The 19,119-nt window shown below is 50.0% G+C and overlaps 1 protein-coding gene across 28 annotated transcripts in view; it reads left to right on the top strand.

Moving 5' to 3' along the window:
• DYSF (dysferlin) overlaps nt 1-19,119 on the top strand; it is a 210,010-nt gene that overhangs the window by 179,831 nt on the left and 11,060 nt on the right. For all 28 annotated transcript variants that reach the window (XM_023618926.2, XM_023618923.2, XM_070236251.1 and 25 more), the window contains 10 exons: nt 4,167-4,295; nt 4,613-4,768; nt 5,613-5,704; nt 8,302-8,472; nt 9,150-9,292; nt 11,334-11,473; nt 12,720-12,808; nt 13,068-13,163; nt 13,556-13,697; nt 18,170-18,269. In XM_023618926.2, the coding sequence (XP_023474694.1) occupies nt 4,167-4,295; nt 4,613-4,768; nt 5,613-5,704; nt 8,302-8,472; nt 9,150-9,292; nt 11,334-11,473; nt 12,720-12,808; nt 13,068-13,163; nt 13,556-13,697; nt 18,170-18,269 (1,258 nt within the window). The remainder of the gene's footprint in view (nt 1-4,166; nt 4,296-4,612; nt 4,769-5,612; nt 5,705-8,301; nt 8,473-9,149; nt 9,293-11,333; nt 11,474-12,719; nt 12,809-13,067; nt 13,164-13,555; nt 13,698-18,169; nt 18,270-19,119) is intronic.

Here is a 19,119-nt window from a genome sequence, read left to right as displayed (position 1 = left end):
GAAAATGATGAAAGTTGAGGTGGTAGCAGGTCCCAGAAAACCCCATACTTTCTAATAAAAGAATGTTGATAATTATTTAAGACAGGTCATAGGTACATGGGGGCTCTTTACTTTTGTGCGTTCTTCAAAATTTTCATACTAAATAGTTAAAAAATATAATTCCTGAAATTGAGGTTTCTCTATAAAATATAAAAGTTATATTGCTTGCTCATAACAATGGACATGGGAACTTTGGAGACAGGATCACGCTGAAGTCAGAAGCCTCTTGGACCTTGTTTGGGTCAGAGAAGCAGAGAAGGTGGAGCTACACAAGGATCACACAGATGAGGTGTATTTGCTGTGGGAACAAAGGAAATAACTGGTCTAGGAAAATCCAACGCATTTAGCGACAAGTAATAATAAAAGAAATAGCGCAGCATTAATTCAAAAATGCTGTGGAAAAAAGAAAAGCAAGTATAAATCAAAACTTAACCAAAAGAAGTGGATATGTACTCACTAGGAGAATTTTGCCAAGGAGCAGATGAGATGAAATATTTTGCTGTGAACTTTTTAGAAATAGGGCAGTCAGAATGCAAGAGAAATGAAAGAACTCAAGGATGATGAGAAGAGAGGAGGTGAAATATGAGCTAGTAGGATTCAGGAAAGAAGGAGAAGAAAGCGTCAAATTGGAAAGAGCACAGGGGCAGCATGGCCACATTGAAAACACAGCAGGGGGCGTGGAGGACAGAAATGATAAAAGTAAGTGAAATGAAGTGGAAATAAAGAAAGAGTTACAGGAGAATAAAGACAAAATGACAGAGAAGTCAGGGAAAGGAGAACCAATATTTGCATAATTGGAGTCTCTGAGGAAGACAACCAAAACAATGAAATAAAACAAATAAACATTTAAGCGTTTAACAAAACTTCAGTGAAATGAAAGAATACTTGAATATACTGATTACAAGGTCTGCTGTGTATCAGGAAAAATTGACCCAGATTGGTCAACCCTGAGACATATCTCAGTATGATTATTAGACTTTAGAGATAAAGAAGAAATTCTTTGGGCAGTCATACTGCGCCCCCACCTCCCCCAATTAAATGATTTAAAATAGGAAACAAATCAAAGTGCCTCACTTTCTCTACAACAACATTTAATACCCAAAGACAGTAAAGTATCACATGTTAAGTTCATCAAGGAAAGAAAGGGCGACCTGAGGATTTTGCATTCAGCCGAGCTGCCCTTCAAGCATAAAGGGTCCAGGCACCCAGGTGGCATATTCAAAAACTAGGTGATGTGGTTCCCATGGGCCTGTTGTGAGGGGCTCCTAGCAGATGAACTGGAGCTCACCTGGGAGCTCTCTCAGCTAGGACATACCTGGGAGAACCATAACAAGAGGACTGCTTGTGACCATATTTTACCTTAGACCTAAAATGTAAACAAGTGGAAGGGTTAGAGTAGCGGCACAGAATGTAAATATCAAATATGCTGAAATGTGGACGTGAGGAAACTGACAACAATTAGGTGGAGAAGGAGGACGGAGGGTGGGATACAGAGTAAGGGCACGTTGCCATATTACAGAATAACTGGAATTGACAGATATTATTGAAAACTGGCAAATCAAATAATAGGAGGAGAAGAAACTTATAAGCCAACAGTACAAAGGTAGATATTAAGGTAGATAATATTGTCTAAAACTAGGTGATGCAGAAGGAGAGGTGGGGAGGTAAGATGAGATTATTTCATCGTGGCTAGAGTAGGGAACTCATACATGCTATCCCTAAAGACATAGGAGACTAAGACTGTTATCAGTATATATAAATTTATAATGATATTAGAACATAAACTCAGGTCATCCTAGATATTCAAAGAACTACACACACACACACATACACACACGCAGGGAACAAGCAGCCAAAGATTAAAAAAAAATCTAGGAAACTAGAAAATGTAAAATAAATATATTATGACTATAAAAATATAATATAAAACCAAACATATCTGTCATATCAATACATGGCATATTAATCACTTATTAATTACAAAATTTGAATCAGATCTCAAAGCAAAATCTAACTCTAAAGTAAAGAGATTCATAAAGGTTGAAAATAAAAGATTGGGAAAATGTGTGCCAGGCAAATGCAAATGAAAAGAAAGCAGAAGTGACAATCTTAATATTAGATGAGAGGGTATTCAGGTCCCCAAACCCAAATGAGACAAGGAATGTACTTGAGAATGCAAAGTGGTGCCATTCCGAGATATGACAGTTGTGAGAATATCTATGTGCTAAATAAAACATCAGTATTTGCAAAACAGAAATTGCAGGAGAGAGAAGAAACAGAAATACACTGGTAGGTAGGGGAGATTTTAATTCACTTCTCTCGGTTCAAGTCAGATCAAGGGAACAAAAATGTGAGAGGATGTAGAAGATGGGCATAGTTATTAACCTGATGGAACCCTGTAGCCTGAAAACAGAGACCACACCTATGGCACATTTACAACAGTTGACCATGTCACATGCCGTGAAGAAAACCTTAATAAGTTTCAAAAAGGGTCAATACTGCTGACAATGGTTTCTGATTGTAATGCCATAAAATTAGAAATTAATGATAAGATCAAAAGCCTCTTCTATCTGGAAAATTAAAAAAACAACCCAACCTCTCTTTTAACAATTCTTGATAAAAGAGAAAATACTAATTGAAATTGCAGGACATCTGGGAAACAATGGTAAAATACTACGTATTAGAACTTAACTGATTATAGTTAAAGCAGCATTCAGAGGAAGTTGATAGCCTTAAAAACTTGTTACTCAATACAAAAGAATGAAAACTAAGCATCTAGCTCTTGGATGAGTGAACAAAAATGAAACTATGATTGTGGAATGCCAAGAAAATGAAAATGGAAACATTATACATCAACAAGATGGGGCAATGCCAAGGCAGTAGTAAAAAGAGACAATTTCATATAAATAAGTATTTTCTTTATCAGAAAAGAGGGAGCAAAGTAAATAATGCTTCAACTGAAAAGGTTAGAAAGAATAAGACAAAAACTTAGAGTAGGAAGAAGAAAATAAAAATAAAATCAGAAATAAGAAACTAAAAAAGAGAAAATGGTAGAATTGACAAATCAAAGAATGGGTCGTTTGATTCAAATGAATCAGCTGTATAAATACAGCAAGAAAATGTTCAAAATGATACAGACCAAATGTTAACCAAATAATTAGTTATTTTTGGTAATCAGAATTTGAAGCATTGATATTTTCTTCATATTTGCTTATATTTTCTAATTTTTAATAATGACTCTTTATCACTTGAATAATTAATTAAAAAATAGAACTTGAGCTAGGCCTAAATGAGAGATAATATTTAGCAAGATGAGAAAGGAACTTACCTGAAGTATCTTGTCAGTCCATTTCTGATATAATCAATTTAGCATATATATCAATTTGTGTAATATCACTATTTCTTAGGTACATTCTATCATCTATTAAGGAACACTCCTGCTTCATTTAAACCTAAGCAATTGAAAACATTGCTCTAACAAAAAAAAGTCATTGGCTGTTTGAGAGTAATGAAATAAATAAATAGAGTTCATAAATTTAAAGTGTTCCAAATATTTCGCCTGGTATTTGATACTCTGCCATTTGGACATCCTGGACAGTGAACATTTTTGCTTGAAATGCTGACCTGTGAATTTTCCAGAGTTCTGCCTCAATCTTCAAATAAAAAGTCAGTTAACTTTTCTTTTATTTGACTGTGATCTTATTGTCTTAAAAAAATGCACCACCATTTGTACGATGACTTGCAGGTACCTGGAATATCTGATTAACTGGAGAACCCTCTTCCTAAAGGCACTGAACAAATGTCTTCCCCTCTGGCTCCCTTCTGCTGTCTCTCTCTCTTTTTTCTTTCTCTCTCTTTTTAATCCCCACTATTTGCATCCTTTTCACCTCTGCCTTTGTTCTTTCCTTCTCGAACTCTCTTACCTCCACCTCTCCCACCCTCCCTCCTCTTCCCCTTTGTCCCTCCAATTCACTTTTGGCCTTTTCCCTCCTTTTCTTCTCGTTCCTCTCTCTTCCTTCACCCCAACACGGTTTTGTTTCCCTCTCCTTGTCCTGTTTCCTCTTCCTCTGCTGTCCCTCTTCTTTCTCTCTTTCCCTTGTCCCCTTCTCTATTCCCACATGTGGCAGGTCTATGACACACAACTGGAGAATGTGGAGGCCTTTGAGGGCCTGTCTGACTTTTGTAACACCTTCAAGCTCTACCGGGGCAAGACTCAGGAGGAGATGGAAGACCCATCTGTCGTTGGGGAATTTAAGGTAAGTCTTTGAGGACATATCCCTAACCTAGAGGGACCTAAAACTATGGAATGGCAGCAGTAAGTAAAGGGGGCTGGAGCAGGGGTACTGTAGTCATTACGGTAATGACCATGGTGCTGATGTTGGTGACCATGTGGGTGATGGAGGTGGTGATGGTGATGCTGCTGATACAGAATCTGATGGCAGTAATGGGATGGCATTGGGCTTGGTGATGTCAGTGGTGGTGACTCTGGTAGAGATGAGAGTAGTGGTTATAATGGTGATTGTGTTGGTGACAATGATGACAAAAATGAAAGTTGGCCCCTCTTTCTTTTCAGGGCCTCTTCAAAATTTATCCCCTCCCAGAAGACCCGGCCATCCCCATGCCCCCAAGACAGTTCCACCAGCTAGCTGCCCAGGGACCCCAGGAGTGCCTGGTCCGCATCTACATCATCCGGGCATTCGGCCTGCAGCCCAAGGACCCCAATGGGAAGGTAACATTCCTAGGGCCTCACCTCCCCTAGAATGAATAGCAGGCTGGGGTACCAATGGGCTGCAGAATCTGGACACAGTCCCTGCCCCAGGGAGTTCACAGTAAGCCGGGAAACCAGATAAACACATACAAAACTGAGAGGTTACTGGATGGAGTTCTGTCAAGGGCCAAGTGCTTTAGGAGCTCAGAAAAGGCCACAGTCAGTACTGACTTTGGTCAGTACAGGGGAAGGTTTCCTGGAAGGAATAGGATTCTTAAGGACTGATGGAGTTTTGATAGACTGGGATGGAAAAGAAAACAGTATCATAGGAGGAGTCAAAAATCTTGGCAAAGGTTTGTGAGAAGACTGCTTGGTGTAAGTTTAGCACGAGGATAAGGCATAAGGATAGGTGACGTTGAAGGTGTGGGCTGGGACTGGACTTCGTAGGGCTTTCAGTGGTGGGCAGAGGAGAGCAGGAGGGGTGGAAGTAACTGTGCTGTGCCTACCCACGGTGGAGCCTGAGGCAATAGGAAAAATCGGTAACACTGATCCTGTCTTTATTTAAAATTTCAATATTTTGTTCATCATTGACTGTTGGTATTGATTTTAATTTTTAAAATGTTGCATCAAAATATTGTTTATCTTGATTGTTGAGTCTTGGGGGCCCTCCCTTAAATTTTGTGCCTGGGGCACGTACCTCCTCGTCTCATTCTAGTCCTGGCCCTGAGTGAAAGAGGGGGGCGTTGAGGGGGGGCAGGAGGCTGGGGTTGTGGGGAGATGGTGGGGGGTGGGAAGAGGACTGAAGAAGCCTCAGAGACGCGTGGGGAAGGTGACTTCAGTTGAGTGTGTCTTTCCCCTGCTCCAGTGTGACCCTTACATCAAGATCTCCATAGGGAAGAAATCCGTGAGCGACCAGGATAACTACATCCCCTGCACTCTGGAGCCTGTGTTTGGAAAGTAAGTTGGGGGCAGCTAGGGTCTTGGGGTGGAGGTGCCCATCTGGATAACCCACAGCCCAGTGGGGGAGATGTGGCTGCCACTGAGAAGTCCGCATGTCCTGAAGCAAAGCTGTATTCCCTAAATCTTGCATGTTAATGGGGGCATAACCTCAGCCAGCTCTTCTTCACGCGCTAAAGGCTTGAGTCCCGGCAGAAGCTCCTAGCGAAACACAAACAATTCCCATGATGATCAGAAATCTAAACGGAACCCAGAGCATGCATTTGCTAATGATTCTTTTTTTGAAAAAATTAACTTTTACTTTGGAATAATTTTAGATTTATAGAAAAGTTACAAAGATGGTACAACTTCCATATACCCTTCACTCAATTTCCCCCACCATTAACATCGTACCTAATCGTGGTACTTTTGTCAAAACTGAGAAATAGTTATTGTTGTATTACTATTAACTGAATTGTAGACTTTATTAGGATTTTGAATTTTTTTCCATGAATGTCCTTTTACTGTCCCAGGATCTAATCCAGGATCCCATATTGCATTTAGTAATTATTCTCTTTTATTGTGGCATGTTCATCTGTAGCTGATAGAGAGAGGAAAGACATGGGCTCAAGATAGTAAAATGCTTCTTGAAATCTAAGAAGAAGGAAAGGAAGAATCAGGGCCCTTTGTATGAAAGTAGCTCCCAGGCGTCCTGACTTGCTTGTTGTTTAGACGTGAGCTTATTTAGGCCAGAGAAAGGAGACTCTCCAGGCAAGCTCCCTGCTCTTCCTCTGGCACCTGTAGGAGAAGGCGTGTGCTATGCCAATATTGTCAAGTAACCCACTGAATTCATAAACCGGTGTCTGTGGAGTTAGTTGTGGTCACTCAGCCCTGCAGCGAGGACCCAGTTGGCCTGGGGAAATGGCATTTTTGACAGGGAAACAGTCCTGGCCAGTGATGAGCCACCACCAAGCTGGAATTGGAGGGAAGGGCTGCAGGGAGGATGGTGGGTGGAAGAGAAGAACCCTCTTTGGTGAGCTCCAGTGGCCGGCATGGAGCCACCTGCTAATGGTGACGGAGTAGCAGATGGGGCCTGTTCTACAGTAGGGGCGGGTCAGGGCCCTGGGCAAGGTCGGGGGGGGGGGGGCAGGTGTAGAAACGCCCCTCCCTCTCTATTTCACCGCCTCCCCTAAATCATGGCCTTGCTGGTCTGCCTGGGGTTTCACGCCTCCCTCGGTTCACAACAGAGACTCTTTCTGTAACCCTTGTGTCAAACAGCACATCTCACGAGATGTAATCAAAACACAACTTTGCAGTTGTCAACCCGTGTCCTGTAAGCATTTATCCTGTGGGGGCTGCCGTCCTCATTCTGGGAGTGGAAACTGTGGCAGGCAGGTACTTTGCGGCTCACTTTCAGACAGTCCACTTTGTCACAAACCCACAGTCTCAAGCTGGTAACCGGAATGCTCGTTCCCATGTAATCATGGACACCCTGAAGCTCGGGGGTAGCCGTCCCTGCTCCCAGCTGGGTCCACTTTGGGGAGAGCAGCGTGCAGCCTGTGGGTGTGGGTGTGGATGGGAGGAGGGGCTTTGCCTCTCTCCTTTCCCTGTCTGGTGTCTCCCCTGCCTCCCGACTAGTCACTGTGGTTGCAGATCTTGAAAGCTGATTTATTTTCAAGTGAGTGCTTTCCACAGAGCTCCCCTGAGCCCTCCCACTGCAGCTTTGGGGATGTGGCAGAGGCTGTGTCCCTTTAGCTGGTGGCCCCCACCCCCTGGGTCTCAGATGGGTCTCACCACAGTCCCTTGGTGTTGGAGCCTCAGGTCCCATGGGGCGGGACGCAGAACGGCTGCAATCTGGCCTCCTGGTGGCCTGCCTGTCCTCCGCAGGAAGCACTTGTGTTCCTTGCCCAGCCAGGACGGGAGCACAGCTTCTAAATGTAGCCCATCTCCTTCGCTATGCCAGAAGCTGCTTTCACTTCCTTGAGTGTGAGCTGGGTGCCAGGCTTGTGTCTCCCACCTGCAGGGGACTCATTTCAGGGGAGAAGGGAACAACACTTCCACATTTGAGCCCCACGGGGTATGGGGGTCTCAGAGCATAGCAGGAGCTCTCTCCAAAGGAACCTCTTCACAAATCCTCTCTCCATCCTGCTCTGGAAGTCCTGAGAGCGGACCCCAGGCCATCCCCTTGGTAAATTCCAGAGCCCTGCTCCTTGCTCTGGAGGTTTCACATCTCTTGTTCTGTAGCGTGCTCGGGGAAACTTCAGCTTTAACTTTCTGTTCCAATCCTTTCGTTTATTCTGTGGTCCATCAGGCAGGTACCTGCTCTTTGCTCAGCCCAGATCATCTGGAAAACTGCATACACGTGTGCACGTGCACACACACACACACACACACACACACACACACACACACACAAGCTGAGTACCAGCAGAGTGCTGTGGGTCTGTGCTTTACAAGCTACTGGGGACCTGAGTGTGGGCCACTCCTGGGAGCGGGGGAGGAGGAGGCCAGGCTGGCTTTCGAGCTCCTGTTCTGCTCTTGCCGCCCTCCTGAGTTCCTGCTGTGTCTGGGGACATCTGAGAGTTGGCATTGCCATGACATCCACCCCACCCCTGCAGGATGTTCGAACTGACCTGCACTCTGCCTCTGGAGAAGGACCTGAAGATCACTCTCTATGACTATGACCTCCTCTCCAAGGACGAGATGATCGGGGAGACGGTCATCGACCTGGAGAATAGGCTGCTGTCCAAGTTTGGAGCTCGCTGCGGACTCCCACAGACCTACTGTGTGTAGGTGCACACGGGCTGGCTGCTTCTCTGATCACAACCCCACCGCCTGAGTGCTGTGCTCTAGCTCGGGGCTAAGCACTTCATCACTGTTCTCTCACTCAGTCAACTGGGCTCTTGTCCCACAGATAAGGAAACTGAGGCCCAGAGATACTATGGCTTGTAAGTGGTGGGATTAGGATTTGAACCTATTTGACTGACTCTAAGAACCTGGCCATTCCTAGTGTTGCTATAATTCAGTCTTCTTAAGGCGCCCCCAAGGGCCTGTAGAGGGAAAAAGAAGGAAGGAAGGAAAGGAGAAGGGAGACAGACAACGGGACTCATGGCTCCACCTGGGCCTTAAAGGGAGCTCTGTCAGGTGAACTCGTGTGCCGACGGCCCCCGCCTACTTCCTGCCAACTTGGGTCCTGTTTAGGTCTGGTTCTCTAAATCTGGAAATTGGAAACATCTAAGTTCCAATTACACGTGTATTTAAACAAGTCCTTTCAAATAAAACCAGGCCTCAGTTTCTCCATCTGTAATTGGGGATCCTCAGTCATGATGAGCAATCGCCCAGGGCGCTCACTGTAAAAGTGAAGGGTGGGTGATACTGTGGGGGTGGGTACACAGGTCACTGCCTGCCCCTCTGCCCTCATCAGTGTCCTGGAGCATCTCATCTTTGTCTTGTGTTTGGGCCTCAGCTCTGGACCGAACCAGTGGAGGGACCAGCTCCGCCCCTCCCAGCTTCTCCACCTGTTCTGCCAGCAGCAGAGAGTCAAGGCCCCCGTGTACCAGACCGACCGTGTGGTGTTTGGGAATAAAGAATACACGATTGAAGAAATAGGTGAGTAGCCATGTGATCCTGAAACCATGGTGGGATCTCCCTCCACCTTCTTCTCTCTCGTCTGCCCTCTCCTATCATAACGGGGCGAACTGCCCATAACCCATATCAGCGGGGTGTGGTCTTAGATCTCTAGGGCAGCAGAGATGGACCAAACTTGCACTTGGTACTTTTGGGACCAGTATTTACCTGTGATACCATTGTGAAAATTAGAGGTCAAGGTGGGGCCAGGGTCAGGGGTCAGGGTGGGGCCAGAGTCAGAGCTCAGCCCGAGGCCAGATTGGGGTCCATCTGAGGGCAAGGTGAAAGGTGGTTTTGAAGCTAGGGTCAAGGTCATGGTTAGGGTCAGTCTGCCTCTGATGGTCAGGCTGGTCGGAGTTTGGGTGCAGTCCACTCTGAGGAGCAGTTTTCTCCTTGAATTGCACTAGCCTGCCAGCTTGTCCTTAATGATCCCTTCTGAGCCCCATTCACAGCTCCAGCACCTAACACATCCAAAGGGTGGGCAGGAAGCCCTGCGGCCCCTGCCTTTGCCCCTGGGTCTGCCTGCTGCTCATTCCTGAGAATCCCACCACGTGGTCCCCATGTGTCTGAGGTGCCCACAGGCCTGCGTTGCCCACCCGGAGCAGCTCAGACTCCCCCGAGGTGTTTACAGGCCCAGCCGGCCCCTCGCCTCTTGCTGGTTTCAGAGCTATTTGATGTCAGACGGTGCTGAGGTTATAAAAGAGGAACGACGGCTGTGACCCCTCATCCCCAATCGCCCTCCTTCTCCTGCTTTTCTGACTCTCCCAGGTCATGGCTGAGCCAGCTCCTCTCCGTTAGGCCCTTCCCCTGCCCCCATTCTCTTTTCCTATAGAATGCGCATCTGTTTTAGAGGTGGTCTCATTTCCTTCTGCTGGTCTGTGAGCAGCTTTAGCTCAGGTACCAGGGCTCCTGGTCATAAATTCATAAGAAAGGAAAGCCAGAAAGCTGGAGATGGTGAGGTCCGACATCTGCCTGTTTTTGCAGACGAGGCCGTTGAGGCCAAGGGTGGTTAACGACCTGCCCAAAGTCACCGGCCAGTTAGGAGCAGAACCAGATTCCCAGCCTGGTGGTCCTTCTGCAATGCTGTGCATTTCCTTAGTGGCATCTAGTAAAGTGGGCAGGGCAGGTTTGATGGGTGAACACGTGTGTACGTGTGTACATGAGAATCTGCGTTGGTGAACATGGGCACACCTGAGTGCACATAGCTCAGTGTGTACATGTGCATGTAGACACATGTGGCCTCTCTGGCCCCTAGTCCAAGTCTCTGTCATGGGGGCTCCAAGTTCATGTTGCTGGCTGGTTGGTCAGGCTTGTCAGGGTCAGAACCAGCCCTGTGTCCTCACCCCATACACAGTGCCAGTCCTTGACCTGCCCTCTGGCAGGTAGGAGCTATACCTGGGAAGCACAAGAAGCAGGGGGAGGGATGTTCATGTCCAGCTTGCACCTTTCTTAAATGAGCATGTGGTCTCAGTGGCCATGCTGACCAGCTGTGTGACTGCTCTGTGCTCTGTTTCTGTCATCTTTAAAATGGGGATAATAACAGCACTTACCTTCTGGGGTTATTATGAGAGTTGGACCTTTTAATATCTATGAAGAACATTTCCTGCTTTATAAGGGTTTCTTGTTGTTACTATTATTTTCGCTACTGCTACTAATGGAACCAATTGTATGAACCAGAGAATAGTGCTAAGAGCACATAGATGCCTGATCTGGGAGTGGAGGTTGCTGAGGCTCAGAGTTGGGAGCAGTTAGGGACGGCTTCCTGGGAGGGCAGAGGGATTCGTATTGGTGGGAAAGAGGAAGAAGAGCTTTCAGAAAAGGCTTGTAGAAATGATGGCAATGGGGAATCGGCCCGTGGAAAGTGAGGTTTCCCCTACAGAGAGTGGGACATGAGGACCAGAAGAAGTGAGTCTGGACTAGGGGTGAGGCTGTGGGGGTGAGGGACTTCCTGAGGCCCCCAGGCCGCCCTACCATCTCTTGCTCACTCAGCCCTGGCAACTTTTTTGTCTTCTCTCTGGGGCAGAGGCTGGGAGGGTCCTGAATCCACACCTGGGCCCAGTGGAAGAGCGCCTGGCCTTGCACGTCCTCCAGCAGCAGGGCTTGGTGCCCGAGCATGTGGAGTCCCGGCCCCTCTATAGCCCCCTGCAGCCGGACATTGAGCAGGTAGGACCTTGACCCTCGGGCCCCAGAGCCCCCGACCCCCAGCTAGCCCTGCTCCAAGGACACCATGGATACCCTAGAAGCACCAGTGGGGGATCTCAGGATTTGGCCAAGCCCTCCTTGATAGTATTTCTCCAAAGTCTGAGTGGTTACTGCTGTTGGCCTATAAGGGGACCTTTTGGGCCTGGTCTCCCCTGGCTACCTGCAGCCCTCAGGGCCTGGGGAATGAGCCTGACCCGCCTTCTCCATCCCTGTGTAGCCTGGACCTCTGGCCTCCCCTCAGTCATTCTGAAGCCTTCTGTTTGAGCCTGGCCTCAGGGTGCCGTCCCCTACCATTGGTCAGTGACATCCCAGATGGCCAGCCCTGTGCTGGGCTGCATTGGGGAGTTCACACAGGGTGACCAGCACCTGATGACAGAATGGCAGAGCAGCCGCAGAGATCAGTCATCAAGAGTACTAAGGACATCCTCCCACACAGAGGGAGCGTGAGCAGAGGGACAGCAGGCCCTGGGCTGAGACTGGGGAGGACTCCAGGACAGGGTGAGCTCAGGGCTGGGTTTTAGAGGAAGAGAGAAAAGATTACAGTCAGAGGAGGGCCGAGGCAGCCATGAAGGTGCCTTTGTACACATGCCGAGGACATCTCCTCTGTTGTTTGGGACTGAGCTCTCTTCCCCATGGTGATGTGGCCACCAGTTCCCCAGGGTGGCACGGCAGGTGTTGAAACATCAGCTCTTTCATTCTCTAGCTATGCGACCCTGAAGAAGTTACTTCAGTCCCTTCTGTAAGATGGGGACAGAAATGCACCCAGCTTGTAGAGAGGCAGGGAGCTGAGGGGTGGCAGGTAGAATGGTTTTCTGTCCTGGAAATCCTCTGAGCCCCCTATGACTAAACCATGCTCTTTGACCCTCCACGACTTTGCATATACTGTTCCCTTGGCCAGAAATGCTCTTCTCCCCTTTTCTGTCTGGCATACTGAGACTCAGCTCAAACATCATCTCTGAGAAGCCTGCCCTGACCCTCGACCCCCAGGCGCGGGCCCGAGTCATTGGCCTGTGGTGTAGTGGGCTCGCCTCTGTGGTCAGCCCCGTAGTCCCATTTAAGGCACCTCTCCCCCGGGGCGGTGAGCCTCTCTGTGGCAGGGCCTGGGTTTTCTCTTTCCTGTGCCCCAAGTGTCCGACGCAGAGCAGGTGGCTTGTAGATGTTGGTTGAATGAAAAGGGCAGTGAGTGAACAGGGCCGTGTCTCCTCAGGGGAAGCTGCAGATGTGGATCGACCTGTTTCCAAAGGCCCTGGGGCGGCCTGGACCTCCCTTCAACATCACTCCACGGAGAGCCAGAAGGTGACTTACCCCAGCTACAGACTCAGAGCTGAGTGGGGTGGCGGGATGCTAACAGCCAGCTGTGGGCAGGACTAGGGTGTGGCTCTTGGGCCAGGCTTTGGGCTACTCGGGTCACAGGATACTTCTCTTGCGTGGGCCTGGCCAAGTGTCCAGCCAGGCAAGCATCGGAGTCTTGAGGGAGCCGGCTTCCTGGCTTCTCAGCCAAGGACTACCCTCCCTTTGGTGAGAAATCCATGTGGATTTGAGTCATTCTCCACAGGTTTTTCCTGCGTTGCATTATCTGGAACACCAAGGATGTGATCCTGGACGACCTCAGCATCACAGGAGAGAAGATGAGCGACATTTATGTGAAAGGGTAGGGGTTTCCTCCTTCCCACCTGCCCCAGCTTGGTGGTGTCGTCCCTGCTCCCTCTGGGGTTGTGCAGCGGGAAGGGGAGTTCTAGTGTAGGGCAGGGGAGAACAAGAAAGGAAGGAGGGTCTTATGGGGGTGTCCCCCACCAGATTTCTTCTTCCACATTAATCTTTGGGTTGCACTTACAAGGTTTGAGGATGTCCTTCAAGGGAGAAGTTAGAACATTTTAATATTTATCGCATGTTTGGTACATCATGGAGATTTCTTGGGAATTATTTTTGCTTTATCATTTACCAAGTTCATTTACCTTCTTAATTCCCCATTTGCCTAAGTTGAGGATGCATGTTGTGGTAGAAACCTTAATTAGAAATGTTTTCTAAAATATTTATGTCTAGTTGGATGGTTGGCTTTGAAGAACACAAGCAAAAGACAGATGTGCATTATCGGTCCCTGGGAGGCGAAGGGAACTTTAACTGGAGGTTCATTTTCCCCTTTGACTACCTGCTGGCTGAGCAAGTCTGCACCGTCTCCAAGAAGGTGAGTGTCGTTCCTGTCCCCAAGGGTGCTAGTCCCAGGGCTTTCTATATCAGTGTGATTGCACCACCAGTTACTGCTGTGCCATTATCATACCCTCACTACTGCCCACTGCTGTTGGAATCACCACGGCCATCACTGCCTGATGACTACCACCATTGTCCGATCACTACCAATGTCACCACCACCATCATTGTCCCATCACTACCAATGTCACTACCACCACCATTGTCCCATCACTGTCAATGTCACCACCACCACCATTGTCCCATCACCGCCAACGTTACCACCAACACCATTGTCCCATCAGTGCTGATGTCACTACCACCACCATTGTTCCATTACAGCCAATGTCACCACCACCATTTCCCCTATCACTGCACATGTCACTGCCACCATTTTCCCCATCACTGCCAAAGCCACCAACACCATCTCTGCCACTCTTACTTCTCCTTCCAATTCTACCATCATTAGCATTGCTGCCACCCCACATCCACCCCCATACCAGTGCCACAACCATCATATGTAGTTAAGTCCAAATCTTAAAACTACTGCCTTTCTCCCTGCTCCAGACAAACCAAGCAGCACGAAGGATCATGGGGTCAGAGTGGGAAGAACATTTGTAGGGAAACCCAGCATGGCCATCAAAGGGGCCATGGGGCTGACCCCATAGGAGGGCTTACCAGGAAGGCCAGTGTGGCCTGTCACTTGGGTTGTCCCTATGATTGGGTATTGCTTAGCCATGTCCCTCCTGCTACCTTTTTTCCTATGTTTCTGTGTCTGGTGCCTGTGGTCACTGTCCAAGCTGGGCAGTCACTGGGAATGACTCTGCCCTTCCAGGCCTGAAGCCGCTGCCGTCCTCTCTCCACCTTCCTCCTCTCATGTCAGGCTGAAGGCACTTGGGGAGACTTGCTCAGCATCAGCCAGAGGGGAGGGGTGGATTCAGGGACCTCAGCTCTCTGTGTCTCAGCATCTCCTAGCTTAAGTCTCATCTGGGCCATAGATGCTTCACTCCTGAAATAGGCTGATCCAGAGGCAGGTGGCCTCCTTCCTGGTATCACTACACCTGCCTTTAGGGAGCAGCCCCCGGAGCGCAGTGAAGAGGGTGCTATGGGCAGTGAGGGCCTCGCGGTCAGGCTGACGGGAGACGGGGGGCACCTCTGTTGGAGCTTCTGACCACCTACATCCCACCTAGATGCAATTCCACCTTGAGATGCTCTCCTATTCGATGCAGCAAATGCCTCTCTGGCGTTTAGATTCCTCAAGGCTTCAAGTTGCAAAGCTTCTATGAGTCCTCTTTCTTTCCTGAGTGGTTGATTGGCTCAAAGAAGGGAGATACGTAATGTACTTTGGCTGCCTAGGTCTTCTTAATTCTCCTCATTATATCCTGCTGCAATACCCCTTCCCAACACAACACACAGGATCATCCACCCTGTAGAGAAACCAGAATGTTCCGCCGAACATTCTGAAACATTCACACAAAATATGGATTAAAGAAGGTGAAATGAATTTTTTCACCCAGGGATTGCTGCATAGTGCCTGCCTGAGGGCAGAATTTAGCAACAGGCCTGGGATCTGTGCGCTCAAGGAAATCCTAGCCTATTTGTAGGCTCCATCTTGTTTGCTTTTGCTCAGGGTGTTTGTCTATCGCGAGATGTTTGCATAACAAAACACAGGCTGCTTTCCTAGAGGAGAGCTCCAAATCCAACAGACCTTGCCTCTCTTTGCTGTGGATAGAGGGAGCATGGGGCCAGGAACGGGGAAGGGAGGGCTGGGCATCCTGCATGCCATCTCCAGGCTCACCAAGCCCTACGATGGGGTTAGGCATGGATGAGAAACCGAGGCTGAGATGCAGATTGGCCTGCTCAAATGGGAGGCGGGACAACCCCTTCATTGTGACAGATGGAGATGTGGGCAAAGAGTTGAAGGAAGCAGAGGCTGCTGTTTTTGCTACAGTGTAGGAGGAGAAAGAATCTCCTGGCACTGTGGCAGGTGATTTGACATAAGTGGCTGTTATGCTGAGTGAGGGAGAAGGAGGGAGAAAGGAGAGGGAGAGAGTGCTAATTGGTGGTACAGAGCAGGGTTACCTGGCAGTCCTGAGGGCCAGCTGGGGTTGCTGATTAAGAATTTGAGGTGGCTCCATTCTGACAATGATGGGTTTCATTGTTGCATTGTAGACACTGGCAAGGAAGAAGAGGAGAGTTGGGCTGACCCATGGTGGCAGTTCCAGAGGAGGAGAGGGGCTGACGACATACGGAAGGGAGCGGTTGGCCTTAACGGCCCATGGGCCTGGGCTAGCCTTGGAAGAATGAGAAGCGCATGGGGGCTGCCAGGGTGGAGAGGAGGACGAGGAGTCGGGGAGTCCAGGAGGGGCCCATAGGAGGGGCAGGGAGAGAGGGCAGAGGGAACGGAAGTTCTGTGTGGTGCCAGGCTCCTGGAGAGGGTGGTTGGCAGGAGGGCTGGAGGAGGGGGAGTCCAGGGGCTTCTGATGTCAACCAGGAGAGTGAGGGGAGAACTGGTTCGATCCAGGCGGAGCCAGGGAGTCCCTCTGTGGGAGAAGGGACCCTGGGCGGCAGGTGGAGCTGTGCCCACAGTGGGGTACCAATTAGCCAGTCTGGGTTAAAGGACTGAGTCTGGGGGTGGGTTAGTGGGGGCCACTGCACAGCCTGTGAGCTCCCCGGTTCTGCCGGAGCGCCAGCCCTCTGCCAAGGGGTTCAGGGCCTCTGGCAAGCAGGCCCCCCAGGGACCCCATTAACCAGACGAGACTGTCGTAAAGTACAAGGTCTCCTTTCATCCGGCTGCTTTGAACCACCGCTGGTCGCCCCTGCCGGCTCCCCACCTGGAGCCCAGCACACCCACCGGGGCCTGCCTGCGTGTCAGGCACCCACCCTGCAAATAAACAGCTAGTAAAAGGGCCCAGACCGGGAGTGTAATGAGCGCCTGGGACCTGGGGGGCCATTCCCCAGGCTGGAGCCCCGGCCCAGCTGCTCCCACCAGGGGCCGTTTGAACCTCTGGCTCATTACTGAGCCCATAAACCCGGCTGGCCAGGGGAATGGAGGATGCTGGAGGCCTGGCAGGCGGGCCTGCCGAGATGGCCATAAAAGCCCCGCCAGAGGAGGGAGGCACCTGCAGGAGGGCTGGGGCCCGGAAAAGGGGGAGGCACCAGACGGGCTGGGGGACAAGGGGCCAGCTGGGGACTTGAGCCCCTTCACCAACCCAGGCAGCGGTCTAGGCTGCAGTGGGGTGCTTTGCAAGGTGACCGTTCCTTACAGGGCATGGTCTTTGGTTCAGGAGCTCTGTGGGTCTGTGTGACCTGGGGTGGCAGCAAGGCCGTGTGTGTAGGGCACCCAGGGCCAGAGAAACCCTGTGTGGTCAGCAGTGCTCCTGACTCCCCGTGGAGTCTGTACCCCTGAGACTCAGTCCAGGCTCCCGCTGTGAGCTGTGACCTGGCATTTAGGACCTGGCACCCATTGTCTGCAGGATGGTCAGAATGTTTCCTGTCCTTATCCCCTACTCAAGTAAAGCTACAATCAGAGGACAGAGAACAAGTGTGAGCAGGAAACCCCAGTGACAGGCCTGCTGGTAAACCCAGGCCTCGGCATGCCCTCAGCTGCTCCACAAAGCCTCTCTGAGAAGAAGCCCAGATGATGCTGTTCCAGGCTGACTGGTCTGAGGGAGGTGGGGTGGGCAGAGCGGGAGACTGGTGACCTTTCCAGCACCGGGGGCTTTTGATTTGCTGCAGAGCAAGCTCTTGGAGGTAAAGGAGGGGTGGGTTGGCATGATGAGGGAGGGCCTGGGGTCACTGTCCCCTAGGGTGTCAGCTCCTTGCAGCAGTGTGTCAGGGGGTATCCTTCTCGTGATAGCCATGGTCAGGTGGAGGACCCTCAGGTTCCCAGCCAGCCCAGCCTGTCCCCAAGATCACATGGGCAGAGCAGGGTTTGGAGGTGAGAGCAGGACTCTGGGGCCGACTGCCTGGGCGTGAATCCTGGCTTGCCACTTCCCAGCCATGTGACTCGGACAAGTTCCTTGCTCTTCTTACCTCAGCTGCAAGGACGGTATCTCCCTGATAGGTTGTTGGAAGGATAAATGAGCTCATAGTGGTGAAGGGCTGGCACATGAGAAATGCAATATTAATACTATTATCATTGGCTGTCAGATCTTGGGGCAAATTCTTAGCTTCTCCAAGACTCTGTTTCATTTTCTGTAAAATGGGAGTGAGAACCTTGACTCACAGAATTGGGAGTTTTAAAGGAGCATCTTAAGTAAGCCAGCATGGTACCCTCCTGGGCCCTTGAACACTTCCCTCTGGGGGCTGCCCTTAGTTATCTTCCCACCAGGACCTGGCTCTGGCAAGTCCCCAGGGGATGTACCACTCCACTGCCTCCTCCAGGCAGCCTTCCAGGCTGGAATATATCCCACTGCCTCTCTCTAATGATGCTTCCCTGCTTCCTCCTCTGCTTCTCCTCTGGGCCAGGATGCTTTCTGGAAGCTGGACAAGACCGAGAGCAAAATCCCAGCACGAGTGGTATTCCAGATCTGGGACAATGACAAGTTCTCCTTTGATGATTTCCTGGGTGAGCACTGTTTCCAGCCCATGCCATTCTGCAGGTTGGGGGCTGCCCCTGAACCACTCTTGGGCCCTTTGGGAAGGCTGGCAGGAGGAGTGGTCCTATTTTCTGCCCTCAGGGAGTTCAGGGTCACTGGGTCCCCAGGGCCCAGTGAGGTCTGTGACACAGTAGTGCCAGAGTGATCGGAGTGGCCGGCAGGGTGGGCCTGTCAGCAGAGAGGGCATTGAACGCTGGGCCATGGTGGACGGTAGGACTCAGATCCTTTCGGAAGAGAGGGAAGCATGAGTTGAAGGCAGTCAAGCATGTCACTGGCTGCTGCCAGCTGTCTGACATCACACTTGACAAGGTGCCCCCCCCCCCCGCCCCCTAGTCTAGACGCAGACTGAGCCCCGTGAGTGAGGGCTCAAGTCACTCTTCACCCTGTGCCTGCGTGATGATGACTGAATGAACAAACAGGGCTCCACCCTCAAGCGCCCAGACGGGATTCTGGCGGGAGAGAAGTGCGCGGAAGCCCCAGCTGGGGAGCAGCGAGCGCTGTGCGGAAGGAAGTGTAGGAGCGGGTGCTCTTGCAGGGGTGGGGTGTGGGGCGAGGAGGATGGCGTTGTGCTGGGTCAGCGGGCTGGACTGTGAGTAACAGCCCCGTCACAACCATAAAAGTTACCCGGGAAAACGTGGCCTCTCCATACCATGGGATGTTCTTCAGCCACAGAGAGAAATGAAGTCCTGACACACACTGTGACTGGATGAACCTTGAAAACACGCTAAGTGAAAGAAGCCAGACACAAGAGGACAAATGTTGTATGATGCCATTGATATGAAGTGTCCACTATAGGCAATCCAGAGAGACAGGAAGTAG

This window comes from Equus caballus, chromosome 15 (assembly GCF_041296265.1).
Source record: "Equus caballus isolate H_3958 breed thoroughbred chromosome 15, TB-T2T, whole genome shotgun sequence".
NCBI classification, from domain to species: Eukaryota; Metazoa; Chordata; class Mammalia; order Perissodactyla; family Equidae; genus Equus; species Equus caballus.
This window is presented reverse-complemented; position numbering and strand designations above follow the sequence as displayed.